This window comes from Physella acuta, unplaced genomic scaffold (assembly GCF_028476545.2).
Source record: "Physella acuta isolate Inbredline_101_S28 unplaced genomic scaffold, ASM2847654v3 ptg002022l, whole genome shotgun sequence".
NCBI classification, from domain to species: Eukaryota; Metazoa; Mollusca; class Gastropoda; family Physidae; genus Physella; species Physella acuta.
In genome coordinates, this window is record NW_026733526.1 from 275,038 (window position 1) to 290,438 (window position 15,401).

The 15,401-nt window shown below is 35.0% G+C and overlaps 1 protein-coding gene across 6 annotated transcripts in view; it reads left to right on the plus strand.

Annotated features, from left to right (window-relative positions):
* The window catches only part of LOC131931739 (dipeptidyl peptidase 4), a 101,761-nt gene that overhangs the window by 65,065 nt on the left and 21,295 nt on the right, over nt 1–15,401 (plus strand). For all 6 annotated transcript variants that reach the window (XM_059288583.1, XM_059288582.1, XM_059288584.1 and 3 more), the window contains 10 exons: nt 1,632–1,752; nt 2,893–3,053; nt 3,309–3,403; nt 4,596–4,719; nt 6,894–6,932; nt 9,876–9,983; nt 13,164–13,255; nt 14,126–14,173; nt 14,275–14,444; nt 14,570–14,665. In XM_059288583.1, coding sequence (XP_059144566.1) covers nt 1,632–1,752; nt 2,893–3,053; nt 3,309–3,403; nt 4,596–4,719; nt 6,894–6,932; nt 9,876–9,983; nt 13,164–13,255; nt 14,126–14,173; nt 14,275–14,444; nt 14,570–14,665 — 1,054 coding nt within the window. The remainder of the gene's footprint in view (nt 1–1,631; nt 1,753–2,892; nt 3,054–3,308; nt 3,404–4,595; nt 4,720–6,893; nt 6,933–9,875; nt 9,984–13,163; nt 13,256–14,125; nt 14,174–14,274; nt 14,445–14,569; nt 14,666–15,401) is intronic.

Consider the following 15,401-nt stretch of genomic DNA (forward strand, 5'->3'; position numbering starts at 1 on the left):
TGTCCCCGTATCTCTCTGTCTCCCTGTCTCTCTATCTCCCTGTCTCTCTGTCTCCCTGTCTCCCTGTCTCTCTGTCTCTCTGTCTCCCTGTCTCTCTGTCTCTGTGTCTCCGTATCTCCCTGTCTCTCTGTCTCCCTGTCTCTCTGTCTCTCTGTCTCCCTGTCTCCCTGTCTCTCTGTCTCTCTGTCTCCCTGTCTCTCTGTCTCTGTCTCCCTGTCTCCCTGTCTCTCTGTCTCTCTGTCTCCCTGTCTCTCTGTCTCTGTGTCTCCGTATCTCCCTGTCTCTCTATCTCCCTGTCTCTCTGTCTCCCTGTCTCCCTGTCTCTCTGTCTCTCTGTCTCCCTGTCTCTCTGTCTCTGTGTCTCCGTATCTCCCTGTCTCTCTATCTCCCTGTCTCTCTGTCTCCCTGTCTCCCTGTCTCTCTGTCTCTCTGTCTCCGTGTCTCTCTGTCTCTCTGTCCCCGTATCTCTCTGTCTCCCTGTCTCTCTATCTCCCTGTCTCTCTGTCTCTCTGTCCCCGTATCTCTCTGTCTCCCTGTCTCTCTATCTCCCTGTCTCTCTGTCTCTCTGTCTCCGTGTCTCTCTGTCTCCGTGTCTCTCTGTCTCCCTGTCTCTCTATCTCCCTGTCTCTCTGTCTCTCTGTCTCCCTGTCTCTCTGTCTCCGTGTCTCTCTGTCTCCCTATCTCTCTATCTCCCTGTCTCTCTATCTCCCTGTCTCTCTGTCTCTCTGTCTCCCTGTCTCTCTGTCTCTCTGTCTTCGTGTCTCTCTGTCCCCGTATCTCTCTGTCTCCCTGTCTCTCTATCTCCCTGTCTCTCTGTCTCCCTGTCTCCCTGTCTCTCTGTCTCTCTGTCTCCCTGTCTCTCTGTCTCCCTGTCTCCCTGTCTCTCTGTCTCTCTGTCTCCCTGTCTCTCTGTCTCTGTGTCTCCGTATCTCCCTGTCTCTCTATCTCCCTGTCTCTCTGTCTCCCTGTCTCCCTGTCTCTCTGTCTCCCTGTCTCCCTGTCTCCCTGTCTCTCTGTCTCCGTGTCTCTCTGTCTCTGTGTCTCCGTGTCTCCCTGTCTCTCTGTCTCCGTGTCTCTCCGTCTCTCTGTCTCTGTGTCTCCGTGTCTCTCCGTCTCTCTATCTCTGTGTCTCTCTGTTTCTCTGTCTCTCTGTCTCCTTGCCTCTCTGTCTCTCTGTCTCCCTGTATATTTATGTGATGTGTATGGATATGGATATGTGTATGTGTTCTTGTGCACGGGTTCATGTATGTGTATATGTATGTAATACTCGCTTCTCTTGGATATTTCAATTAAGGACAATCAACCCGATACCGGTGTAGGCGTGGTCGAGTCGGTAAAACTAGGGTTGATGAGGCTCGTTAGCTGGGGACAGCCACTCTTTTAGGAGAGACAACTTCAAAATCAAACAACTACTGCCTTGTAGTTTGTTCTTATTGGACAAAGGCTATGAAAACAAATCCAAAAAGAAAAGCAGGCTAAAATAGGAGTCAACCGCCTATTTGGCACATAACCATTCGACACCTAATACTTAATTATGTTGGAAAGAATCCTTTCCAAAACTAAAATTTAGAACGAAGAAGAGGAAATACGATGCCAAATTTCTTTTAAAAACTATTCCAATGAATCCTTAGGTTCTAGTGGAAGACAACAATATTTATTATAAACAAAACGTAACAGCTGAACCAGTCCGTATCACAGATTCTGGAATCAAAAATCTTATTTATAATGGTGTGCCTGATTGGGTGTATGAAGGTAAGATAGCATTGTGATCGTATTTCCAAGTAGTATTTTCTTTTTGATGGCATCTTATATAGGCCTATGTAATCAAAAAATATTTGTCTCAAATTTCCATTTCCATATTTGCTATCAAAACATAACAGTTTTTTTCTATTTTTGTGCTAAAAAATTCACACTTTTTATGTGCAAAGTTTTTTTAATTGAATCCTTACAAATGTCAGATGAAATGTTAACCATCTTATACAAGTTTTCTAATTGAATCCTTACAAATGACAGATGAAATGTTATCCATCTTATACAAGTTTTCTAATTGAATCCTTACAAATGACAGATGAAATGTTATCCATCTTATACAAGTTTTCTAATCGAATCCTTACAAATGACAAATGAATGTTAACCATCTTATACAAGTTTTCTAATTGAATCCTTACAAATGACAGATGAAATGTTATCCATCTTATACAAGTTTTCTAATTGAATCCTTACAAATGACAGATGAAATGTTAACCATCTTATACAAGTTTTCTAATTGAATCCTTACAAATGACAGATGAAATGTTATCCATCTTATACAAGTTTTCTAATTGAATCCTTACAAATGACAGATGAAATGTTAACCATCTTATACAAGTTTTCTAATTGAATCCTTACAAATGACAGATGAAATGTTATCCATCTTATACAAGTTTTCTAATTGAATCCTTACAAATGACAGATGAAATGTTATCCATCTTATACAAGTTTTCTAATTGAATCCTTACAAATGACAGATGAAATGTTATCCATCTTATACAAGTTTTCTAATTGAATCCTTACAAATGACAAATGAAATGTTAACCATCTTATACAAGTTTTCTAATTGAATCCTTACAAATGACAGATGAAATGTTATCCATCTTTTACAAGTTTTCTAATTGAATCCTTACAAATGACAGATGAAATGTTAACCATCTTATACAAGTTTTCTAATTGAATCCTTACAAATGACAGATGAAATGTTAACCATCTTATACAAGTTTTCTAATTGAATCCTTACAAATGACAGATGAAATGTTATCCATCTTATACAAGTTTTCTAATTGAATCCTTACAAATGACAGATGAAATGTTATCCATCTTATACAAGTTTTCTAATTGAATCCTTATAAACGACAGAGGAAATTCTGGCCACTGACAACGCCATCTGGTGGTCGCCCTTGTCCAGTTACCTGCTGTACGCCACATTTAATGACACGCAGGTCCACAAATTCCACTACACCATCTACGGTGACATGATGGAGACCTACACAACAGAGGAGAAGATCGCTTACCCAAAGGTATCACGTTAGGATTAGGGTTAGGGTTTGATCTATCTATTCCGTATGTTTCTTTTTCACTCAGGTTACCTTAACATATAACATTTACCCTATATATGTATATATATATATATATATATATATATATATATATATATATATATATATATATATATATATATATATATGTACATATATATATATATATATATATATATATATATATATATATATATATATATATATATATATATATATATATACTAATTTTCTTAGGCTGGCGAAAAGAACCCTGAATTCACATTAAAAATAATAGATCTGAAGAAGTTAAAAACAGTTCAATTAGCTCCACCAAAAGAATTGAACGGAAGGTAAGCAGCCTGGTTTGTTGTCACTAACCCTAACCCTTAGCTCCACCAAAAGAATTGAACGGAAGGTAAGCAGCCTGGTTTGTTGTCACTTTAAAGGATAATGGGTTTTGTGTAAGTCAAGTCTCTGGTCAACAAAGAATACTTGACACTGTGTATATGTTTCTATATAGCTTAGTTACATCATCATTTCAATGAACATCATTTGATTGGTAGCTATCATAGAAGTGGAAATCTTCGAAAATGATACGTGGTATTTCATAATTTATAATATTCTAACACAATTATGTTACGTGGCATTTCAGAATTTATAATATTCTAACACAATTATGGGTTACGATTTTAGCTTAGTTATGTTATCTCATGTTATTGTGTTAGTTTATCTCATGATGTTATATTAGTTTACCCCATGATGTTATGTTAGACTACCCCATGATGTTGTGTTTGTTTACCCCATGATGTTGTGTTAGTTTACCCCATGATGTTGTGTTAGTTTACCCCATGATGTTGTGTTAGTTTACCCCATGATGTTGTGTTAGTTTACCCCATGATGTTGTGTTAGTTTACCCCATGATGTTGTGTTAGTTTACCCCATGATGTTGTGTTAGTTTACCCCGTGATGTTGTGTTAGTTTACCCCATGATGTTGTGTTAGACTACCCCATGATGTTGTGTTAGTTTACCCCATGATGTTATGTTAGTTTACCCCATGATGTTGTGTTAGTTTACCCCATGATGTTGTGTTAGACTACCCCATGATGTTGTGTTAGTTTACCCCATGATGTTGTGTTAGTTTACCCCATGATGTTGTGTTAGTTTACCCCATGATGTTGTGTTAGTTTACCCCATGATGTTGTGTTAGTTTACCCCATGATGTTGTGTTAGTTTACCCCATGATGTTGTGTTAGTTTACCCCGTGATGTTGTGTTAGTTTACCCCATGATGTTGTGTTAGACTACCCCATGATGTTGTGTTAGTTTACCCCATGATGTTGTGTTAGTTTACCCCATGATGTTGTGTTAGACTACCCCATGATGTTGTGTTAGTTTACCCTATGATGTTGTGTTAGTTTACCCTATGATGTTGTGTTAGTTTACCCCATGATGTTGTGTTAGACTACCCCATGATGTTGTTTTAATTTACCCCATGTTTGTTCTATTAAAATGCCCAAATGTACGCATTTGCCCACCAAACAGCGATCATTACTTTACACGTGTCCAGTGGCTGAATGACCAGCAAGTTTTGATCACCTGGCTAGATAGAGCCCAGAGATATGCCATTTTCACCATTTGCAAAGCTGTGGACGGCACTTGTAGAACGGTTGGATTTTTTTTTTCAAATATAGGATCATGATTCACCAACTGATGAAAGTAATCATTATAAATGTCTTAATGTTGATTTTAGTATTTCATACAAATGTATGTATTTTGATCATTCTTGATCATTTATAATTACAAGTATATACATATATAAAAACGTATATATATATATATATATATATATATATATATATATATATATATATATATATATATATATATATATATATATATATATATATTTATGTGTGTGTGTGTGTATTTGACAAATGAACTTTGACTAAATATTCCATACAAAATATCTTAAGGACAAAAGATCTCTCTAGTAATTATCACAAGGCAAAAATATATCTTCTTCTTCTTCGTTCTTAATTTTAGTGTTCGAAGAGACCACCTCCAACTCAGTTAAGTATACGTGTCAACTTGTTATGCGCCATGAGGCCGTTGACTCCGATTTGAGCCTGCTTTTCTTTTTGGATTTGCTTCCATATCCTTTGTCAAACCAAAACGGCAGCAATTGTTTGGTATGGAATTGTCCCTCCTTGAAGAGTTGCTGTCCCAGCTAACGAGCCTTATCTACCCGAGGGTTCGAACTCGAGTCTTTTCGGTTTAGCAGTCATGAGCTTTACCGGCTCGACCCCTCCGACCCCTAAAATATATAACAAGTCTAAAGATATCATGGACTAAAAACTTCTCAGACTAAATATCCCACAGCAAATAATTTTTGTTTAAAAACACAAACAAGCGTAGTGATTTTATTTTATTTTAAACATTTGAATATTGTAATAAGTAGTGTATTATAAGCAGGTTAAAATAAATTGTTGATTGACAACTACATAGACTCTCCTAACTTGAGACGCTAGACACTCTAAGAGGTGGAGACACGCCCTAAACCTAACCCTAAACCTAACCCAAGGTCCTAAAGGTCCGCTCCCCGTGAACAATACAACTAGCGTCAAAACTCAAATAGTAATTTTGGTCTTAGCTTAGTGATCAGGTGACAATGTGCATTCAAGCGACAGAGCTAACGGGGCAGAAGCAATTATTAATTGTGTGCATTCAATTAAATTAATTGTTTTATGTTACCCAACAGATTCACGTGTTTTGCACATTTAGATCTAGGTGCTATATTTCAACTTTCCTCATTTCATTTGATCTAAAACATTTTCAATGTATTTTAAGATTAGTCTTGTGACGTTTTATATAATTCATGTTATTATATCTTACAATCATAATCTGTTTTTAAAAAGTCAAACTAACCCAATGATAAATCAATTTGAAATCTTGACTACAATTATTCCAAGCACATTCGCTAGATTGCCGTGAGAACTTTTAACTGAGATCTTTTGTCCGTGATATATTTTATCCATGAGATCATTTGTCTTTCAGATCATTTGTCCTGAGATCATTTGTCCTGAGATCATTTGTCCTGAGATCATTTGTCCTTCAGATCATTTGTCCTGAGATCATTTGTCCTGAGATCATTTGTCCTGAGATCATTTGTCCTGAGATCATTTGCTCTGAGATCATTTGTTCTGAGATCATTTGTTCTGAGATCATTTGTTCTGAGATCATTTGTTCTGAGATCATTTGTTCTGAGATCATTTGTTCTGAGATCATTTGTTCTGAGATCATTTGTTCTGAGATCATTTGTTCTGAGATCATTTGTTCTGAGATCATTTGTTCTGAGATCCATTTGTTCTGAGATCATTTGTTCTGAGATCATTTGTTCTGAGATCATTTGTTCTGAGATCATTTGCTCTGAGATCATTTGTCCTGAGATCATTTGTCCTGAGATCATTTGTCCTGAGATCATTTGTCCTGAGATCATTTGTCCTGAGATCATTTGTCCTGAGATCATTTGCTCTGAGATCATTTGTTCTGAGATCATTTGTTCTGAGATCATTTGTTCTGAGATCATTTGTTCTGAGATCATTTGTTCTGAGATCATTTGTTCTGAGATCATTTGTTCTGAGATCATTTGTCCTGAGATCATTTGTTCTGAGATCATTTGTCCTTCAGATAATTTGTTCTGAGATCATTTGTCCTGAGATCATTTGTTCTGAGATCATTTGTTCTGAGATCATTTGTCCTGAGATCATTTGTCCTGAGATCATTTGTCCTGAATTCATATTGTGTGTATGTAACTGGGCCTCTTTGAAAATATTTTTACAGAGTCGTGAAGAGAAAGCTCAATCAGGATGGTTGGACGTGGTAAATTATTTTCCTTCTTGACAATTTTTTTTGCAAACTTTTATTTCACTGGTTTCCACGATCTTTTGTCTATCTGTCGTGTTTCGTCGTGGATCAAATGCAGTGTGACAACATTGGCACGTGGTTCAAGACCTAATGACAATACAATCTGACATCAAACATGAAATAATTGGATGCTCATATTTTTTGGAAGAATTATTTTTAATTTCCTATAGCAAGCACTATTTACCGCGCTATTGAACGCTATGCCTGTTCGTTTGGTCCGCAATTGTTTTAGTCATGCAACTCTATGGTATTAAAAGTTTTAAGTACTGAAAAGAAAATGCAAAAAAACAAACAAACCAATAACAAGCTTTTATATAATAACTAGCGGTGCCGACCTGGTCCTGTACTGGCATTAGAGGTACCGTGACTTGTGTGTTTATTAAGCAACATATACCCGGCATTGACCTGGTTTAGGAAATATATTACTTTTCCAATTAAATGTCTATATGCAAATATGGAAGGCCCGGTGCGCCAAATAGCACCATGTCGGGGCGCCAAAGGACGCCCTGAATTCAATTTAGTGAGCGACTATAGTAACCCTTTTTATCCACAGCCTATCGCACTCTTTAAAACGAACGCATTCATCATATCCCTCACAGAATAGCCCGGGGCGCCGGCCATACATAAAAACTGCCATCATAAAGTATTTAACATTCATACATACATGCCATTACACAAATGGACACGCCTAATTCAATTTAGTGAACCCCATCTTATCCTCAAGCGGAAAGGTAAGAGTAAACATAGAGGACATTTAGGAACTGTTTTGATTTTTTTTAAATTATTAGTAAACAGTACATTCAGTGTTTAAAATAAAACAAAGGTAGCATTTAAAATACCCGTGTTTTCTACCACATTGCACTTTATGAATCCATGCTTATTACATCATTGTTTCTTCCCACATCAAAACAAACTAATAAAAAGTATTTTTCCCGACAAAAGGCAGACATCCAAAAGGCCGACAAGACATAAGGCTGACACGGACAAAAGGCCGACATGGACAAAAGGCCGACAGCCAAAAGGCCGACAGGACATCAGGTCGACAGGACATAACGCCGACACCCATAAGGCCGACAGACCATTAGGCCGACAAGCATAAAAAATACTAATATCGCAAAATATGTGCTACTGCATAGCTCCTGTCTTGACAACCATCGAAATAAGGCATGAAAAAAAGATGAAACGTTCAAGAGAAGAGACGGTGCTAGTTACTATCCTTATAAGGTGAACCATCGGGTCAAGCGACTGGAGATTACGGGAGCGTCTTAAACACAAATGATCAACACTTAAATATTGCGAAATGCTGTCTCTGCTGTCTTTCATAGCTCCTTCTATGTAATCAAGGTGAGATAATCACCAAAGAACCAAGTAAAAAGCCGCCGGCATCATCGCCCACATGCAACAAGGTGGAGCGCCAAGAGACAATACTAGTGGCGATCCTTATAAGGTGAACTATGGGGTCCATGCGACTGGAGATGACGGGAGTGTACAAAGAATAAACAGACAGGTGGCGTTACCACCATATTTTGTAAAGAAATCAAAGAAACCGAATGAAGTAGATTAGTAGAACAATCGCGCGCCTTAAATACAGACACAATTTGAATTATATTTTTTTTTCGTCCATTGCGAATTGCGAGAAAAAAAAGTATATATATTCGTTGGATTCATTAATTCTGTTGTGATTGTGATACAAGTGTGCCGAAATCGGTGCGTTATTTTTGTTTTTCGTGTAAACTTACCCCTGTGATTTCCCTATATAGGGACCAATATATAGGCAACAAATAATTTGTTACATCGTGTGTTTTATTTTATCCTATTGTATGTACCTAAGAATATTTATTAGAAACTTAAAAAGTCGTATATAATTACATATTTTAGATATAAAACATGCCTGTAATTGTAGTTTGTTATTTATAAAACGTGTCGGACTTTTGTCTTGTCGGCCTTTTGTCTGTGTCGGCCTTTTGTCCATGTCGGCCTTTTGTCCGGATCCCCTATCAAGAGCAGTAATTGGTACTAAGGGAAGTAATTTGAATACTTGTTTTCAGACACAATTAGAGCTTTTTGCGAAGAGTAATATATTTAATTTAGCTTTGTTCTTTTCGCATAACGTCAAATAAAATGATAAGCTGTGAAATAACAAATATAGTTTGAAAATCTTTAATATTAAGTATTTTAATTATCAATTTAGATTTAAGTACAAAAATGAACACTTTAAAATATTACATAATGGTGATCAAGTCGAGTTTTACTATGCGCATGTCTTCCACAAATATACATACAGAGGCACAATGTCCATTAATTAATGGAGTGGTCTCGCGGCAGATAACTGGGCTGCTAACCCGTAAGTTACGAGTTCGAATCCGGTTGCAAGTCAGTAGACCGTCCCTGAGTCCACCCAAATCTGATGGGTACCTAACGCACGTTAGGGAAAACAAATGACAACATATTTTACAGTAACAAAACTTTACAGACCAGTTCATAAAGGTTTACATATTGGCAAAAAAAAAAATAAACGTTTAAAAAAAATAATCTTTAGATTAATCATTCACTAAAAAGGAGAAGATAAATATTTTCTTTAAGTATAATAATGAACTACTATTTAAATTACAAATATAAAAGCATAGGTCGCTTCTTAAATTCTATTAAAGGTATTCAATACATAATATAGCTATTCACGATTTTCTTTTTCAGCTAGTTTATTATTAAATTTACAGAAAATGTTTTGTTTTCTCCTTTAAAGTGCATTATTTCATAAAAGCTTGTTAGTTAAACGTTTTTTAATGTTTTTTTTATTAGAATGAAATCCTAGTGCTTCATATGTGGCTGCATGTGGCTTTATGTTTGTGCATATACATGTCATCTCGTCCTGTATTCAACGTTTTTTTTTCTTTGCAGTTAGAGAAAGTTTTGGTGGGTAGAAATGGCTCCAGGTATTTTACAATTCTTCCTCGAAAAGAAGACAACGCTGAATTTTATAAGCACGCAGCTATGATAGAAGTAAAGGTAAATTAATTATGTTCGCCTTATCTTCAAAATATAGAATAGTTACGCTATAATGTATGTCCGTCTTTCCGACAAGAACAATCTAGAAAAAACAAAAGTAACATGAAAAGTTTAACAGGGAACAATAGTGACGTCACATAGAACTAATAGGAATTGAACGAAATGAAACATGCAAAGTTTTAATGCCGGAAAAGTATACACAATAAAATGACTCCACTGATTCTAGAGTTAAACTATTTATAATCTAATGCCGAAAACAATACACAATAATAATGATACCATCGATACTTGATAAGAAAGACAATAGCATTACCGCCTAATTTATTTGTCTAATCTTAAAAGTGGTCTGCATGCATGATTCTTTTAATCTTTTAAAAAATATGGCAGGCGATAGGATTATTGTTACATTTAAAAAATTAAAGCCGTTGGGGAACCATCGATTACACTTTTTTTTTCAAATATTTAAAAAATCCGCCCTCAACCCCTTCTTCAAGTCAACTGGGGTGGTCAGGGAAAGTAAAATAATGAGAGTCACAACAATTGTTTTCCAAAAAATAATTAGTCACAGCAATTGTTTTCCAAAAAATAATTAGAGTCACAACAATTGTTTTCAAAAAAATAATGAGAGTCACAACGATTGTTTTCCAAAATACACAATAGCTGTCAATTGGGTATTGCGTAGATGTTCGTCGATATTAAATACTATATAACATCCCCATCAGCACGACACCCTTATTCTACTAGTCCAAATTAAAAGTTTTTTGTTTGAATATTTCTAGCCTTACTTATTTCTCAAATGTTATAAAATATTCAATTTTGGTTGAAAAATATGCTTTCTGGCACCATCTTGAGCCAGCTTTTAAGCCTATAACAACGACGTCATTGATTATAGAGACACAAAATTAAACGCCAAATTTATTTGTCTAATTTTAGAAGTGAATGTCGATATACAAGGGAAAAACACAGTAAGCGTAATTATTAAGACTATGGTTGAGGTTAAGGTTATTAGGGTTTTTATTTCCGGTTTAGATTTCCGGATCAGGTAAAAATGCCTGAAAATAGTTACGTTTCCAATTAAATTGTGTACCTACTAAGGTCCGATTTTTGTTAAATTTCAGGTTGCGATTTAATTTCAGTCTCCGGTTAAAATGTCTGTTTCCGGATAACTTTACATTTCTTTTTGTATTCCTTTTTTATTTTAATTATCATTTCCGGCAAACAAAATTATTTCCTATCCGGATTAACTTAAAATGACGGTTCGGAATAAAATTCCGTCTTAGGTTAAATTTCGTACCTATAATTCTAAATTTCAGTATACGGCTCAATTTAAGGATCCGGTAAAAATCTCCGTTTTTGTTAAATTTCCCTTTCCGCCTCAATTTCCGTATCCATCCGGTAAAATTTCCGGATCCGGTTAAATTACTCATTCCTGATAAAAAATATTTTTTTCTATATAATTTTGTCTCCGGTTAAATTTCTCTCATATTGCTTGAATTTCCGTATCCGGCAAAATTTCAGGATCCAATTAAAATGCAGTGCTTAACGACAATTTCCTTTCCGTTTAAACTTGAGGTTGATGTTGGGATTTCGGTTTTGTTTCGGCTTATAGAAAAAGACTTCACTTGATCTAGTCTTCTGTCTTTAATAATTTCACTAATCTGTCGGTGTTTCTGGCAAGAACGATCAAGAGAAAATAGAAGTAAAAAAAAAATAATAACGTTTCACGGGCACACAGAATGACCTCACATGAAACAAACTGGAAAATTTCACACTGAAACTAATTTTAAAAATAGCATAACGCAAAAGCAAAATAAGGCAAAAGGCAAATGTAATTCATTTTTTTTATTTTTTATATTTTAGCCCAATGAAAAGACTGATCTTACATTTTCAACAAATCATTAACTTTATATTTTAGCCCAATGAAAAGACTGATCTTACATTTTCAACAAATCATTAACTTTACATTTTAGCCCAATGAAAAGACTGATCTTACATTTTCAACAAATCATTAACTTTATGTTTTAGCCCAATGAACAGACTGATCTTACATTTTCAACAAATCATTAACTTTATATTTTAGCCCAATGAACAGACTGATCTTACATTTTCAACAAATCATTAACTTTATATTTTAGCCCAATGAACAGACTGATCTTACATTTTCAATAAATCATTAACTTTATATTTTAGCCCAATGAACAGACTGATCTTACATTTTCAACAAATCATTAACTTTATATTTTAGCCCAATGAACAGACTGATCTTACATTTTCAACAAATCATTAACTTTATATTTTAGCCCAATGAACAGACTGATCTTACATTTTCAACAAATCATTAACTTTATATTTTAGCCCAATGAACAGACTGATCTTACATTTTCAACAAATCATTAACTTTATATTTTAGCCCAATGAACAGACTGATCTTACATTTTCAACAAATCATTAACTTTATATTTTAGCCCAATGAACAGACTGATCTTACATTTTCAACAAATCATTAACTTTATATTTTAGCCCAATGAACAGACTGATCTTACATTTTCAACAAATCATTAACTTTATATTTTAGCCCAATGAACAGACTGATCTTACATTTTCAACAAATCATTAACTTTATATTTTAGCCCAATGAACAGACTGATCTTACATTTTCAACAAATCATTAACTTTATATTTTAGCCCAATGAACAGACTGATCTTACATTTTCAACAAATCATTAACTTTATATTTTAGCCCAATGAACAGACTGATCTTACATTTTCAACAAATCATTAACTTTATATTTTAGCCCAATGAACAGACTGATCTTACATTTTCAACAAATCATTAACTTTATATTTTAGCCCAATGAACAGACTGATCTTACATTTTCAACAAATCATTAACTTTATATTTTAGCCCAATGAACAGACTGATCTTACATTTTCAACAAATCATTAACTTTATATTTTAGCCCAATGAACAGACTGATCTTACATTTTCAACAAATCATTAACTTTATATTTTAGCCCAATGAACAGACTGATCTTACATTTTCAACAAATCATTAACTTTATATTTTAGCCCAATGAACAGACTGATCTTACATTTTCAACAAATCATTAACTTTATATTTTAGCCCAATGAACAGACTGATCTTACATTTTCAACAAATCATTAACTTTATATTTTAGCCCAATGAACAGACTGATCAAGTAACGTTCCTGACACATGGCATGTGGGAGGTGACAAAACTTATAAGCTACGATGACAAATCGGATACACTGTAAGCACATGTTACATCATTTCTATACACTTAAAGCACATGTTACATCATTTCTATACACTTAAAGCACATGTTACATCAATTCTATCACATGTTACATCATTCTCGTCTATCCACTTAAAGCACATGTTACATCAATTCTATCACATGTTACATCATTCTCGTCTATCCATGTTACATCTCGTCTATCCACTTAAAGACAGACAGACAGAAGTATTTTTTTAAATTTGTGATTTTTGAAAGGTTGGCTAGTGATGTCACTGCATGTAGCAAAGGCGTCAGCGGTTGTACGTGATTTAATTCAAACTGCACCAGTATATCGTGCCCCCCCCCAGAACACTACACCACCTACATTTGGTTTTATTAGCTTACTCCAGTAGAGATACTGTGATGTAATCGATGACCAAAACTAACCGGGGGCGCCCTATGGCACTTCGGCATCAATTTACGCATTGGCGCCCCGAAAGTTCCAGAGAATATCTCAGCAACTTGAGTCCGCTAATGGGGTGAAAATGTTGTGAGGTTACTACCTCTATAATAGACAGACTGTGGACCACTAGAAAATGTTGTGAGGTTACTACCTCTATAATAGACAGACTGTGGACCACTAGAAAATGTTGTGAGGTTACTACCTCTATAATAGACAGACTGTGGACCACTAGGACGGTTGAACCGAACAGGGGTCGCACCCACAGCCCCTGAAACCTGTGGCCGAAGAATAATCAACATACACAGAAGGTTTTCATAACCCCGCGACGCTACGCTAGTGATAGTTTAAATTGAGTGAATCAACTTTAATTATGGAAAAGATGTACACATTTTTAAACGAAAACTAATCATTTTTAAGATAATATTCTTCACGATTTGCAGGTATTTTCTAAGTCCAGAGCTAGACCCAAGACGATTGCATCTCTTCAGGTAAAAACAAAAAATTAGCTGAGTGTATCTCAATTATTCTAATTGTGTGGTAGAGATTATAGTTAACACTAACCCTACTCTGTATTCTTCTAATTGTTCAGTGTTGCAGTGACTGGCGGTAAGGGTATTGCTCAATGTCTAACGTGTGAGCTCAGTGAAAACTGCCAATACAATGAAGTATCCATGTCAGATAGTTCCGAATTTTACATTTTAAGCTGTTTGGGTCCCGGCATACCAATCTACCTATTGATGTCAATTAACGGTACTGAAGGTAAGATCAAGATTCTTTGATATTTTCAGTGTTGAGAATCATTTAGAGTTTAGTAAGAAAGAAAGAAAAATAATTTTTCAAGTATTTTTCAATGGAATTTGAGCAGAACTTTGTTTTGTTTTTAGTAAGGAATATGGAAAATAACACAGAATTCGGAGAAATTATTTCAAAGAAAGCCATGCCTGTTATAAAGTATGATCAAATTACTATAAATGATGAAAGTAAGTTTTCTATTCATTTTAATACATTTGATTACTTTGTATTTTTTTTTTCTGAGATAATTTGTCCATGAAATCATTTGTCCTGATATACTTTGTACTGTGATCATTCGTCATGGAACCCACTGAAGTATTTTTTTAAAAACACAAGTAAAGAACCACTTCCAAACAATGAAAAATCTAAAATTAAAAGAAACGTATGTAGATCAAATGGTCTGTAGATGTAAGGTCTCTAGATCTATTTGGTCTGTAGATCTATTTGGTCTGTAGATCTATTTGGTCTGTAGATCTATTTGGTCTGTAGATCTATTTGGTCTGTAGATCTATTTGGTCTCTAGATCTATTTGGTCTCTAGATCTATTTGGTCTGTAGATCTATTTGGTCTGTAGATCTATTTGGTCTCTAGATCTATTTGGTCTGTAGATCTATTTGGTCTGTAGATCTATTTGGTCTGTAGATGTACTGGTCTATAGATCTATTTAGTCTGTAGATGTAAGGTCTCTAGATCTATTTGGTCTCTAGATCTATTTGGTCTGTAGATCTATTTGGTCTGTAGACAGTCAATAAAAAAAATCAGATCAACTAAAATCATCAACTACACTATTAAAATTTTGCTGTGAGATATTTTGTCTGAGATATTTTGTCTGAGATCAATTGTCCATGATATCATTTGTCCTGATATATTTTGTTCTGGTATCTTTTGTCCGTGAGATCATTTGTCCGTGAGGTCATTTGTCCT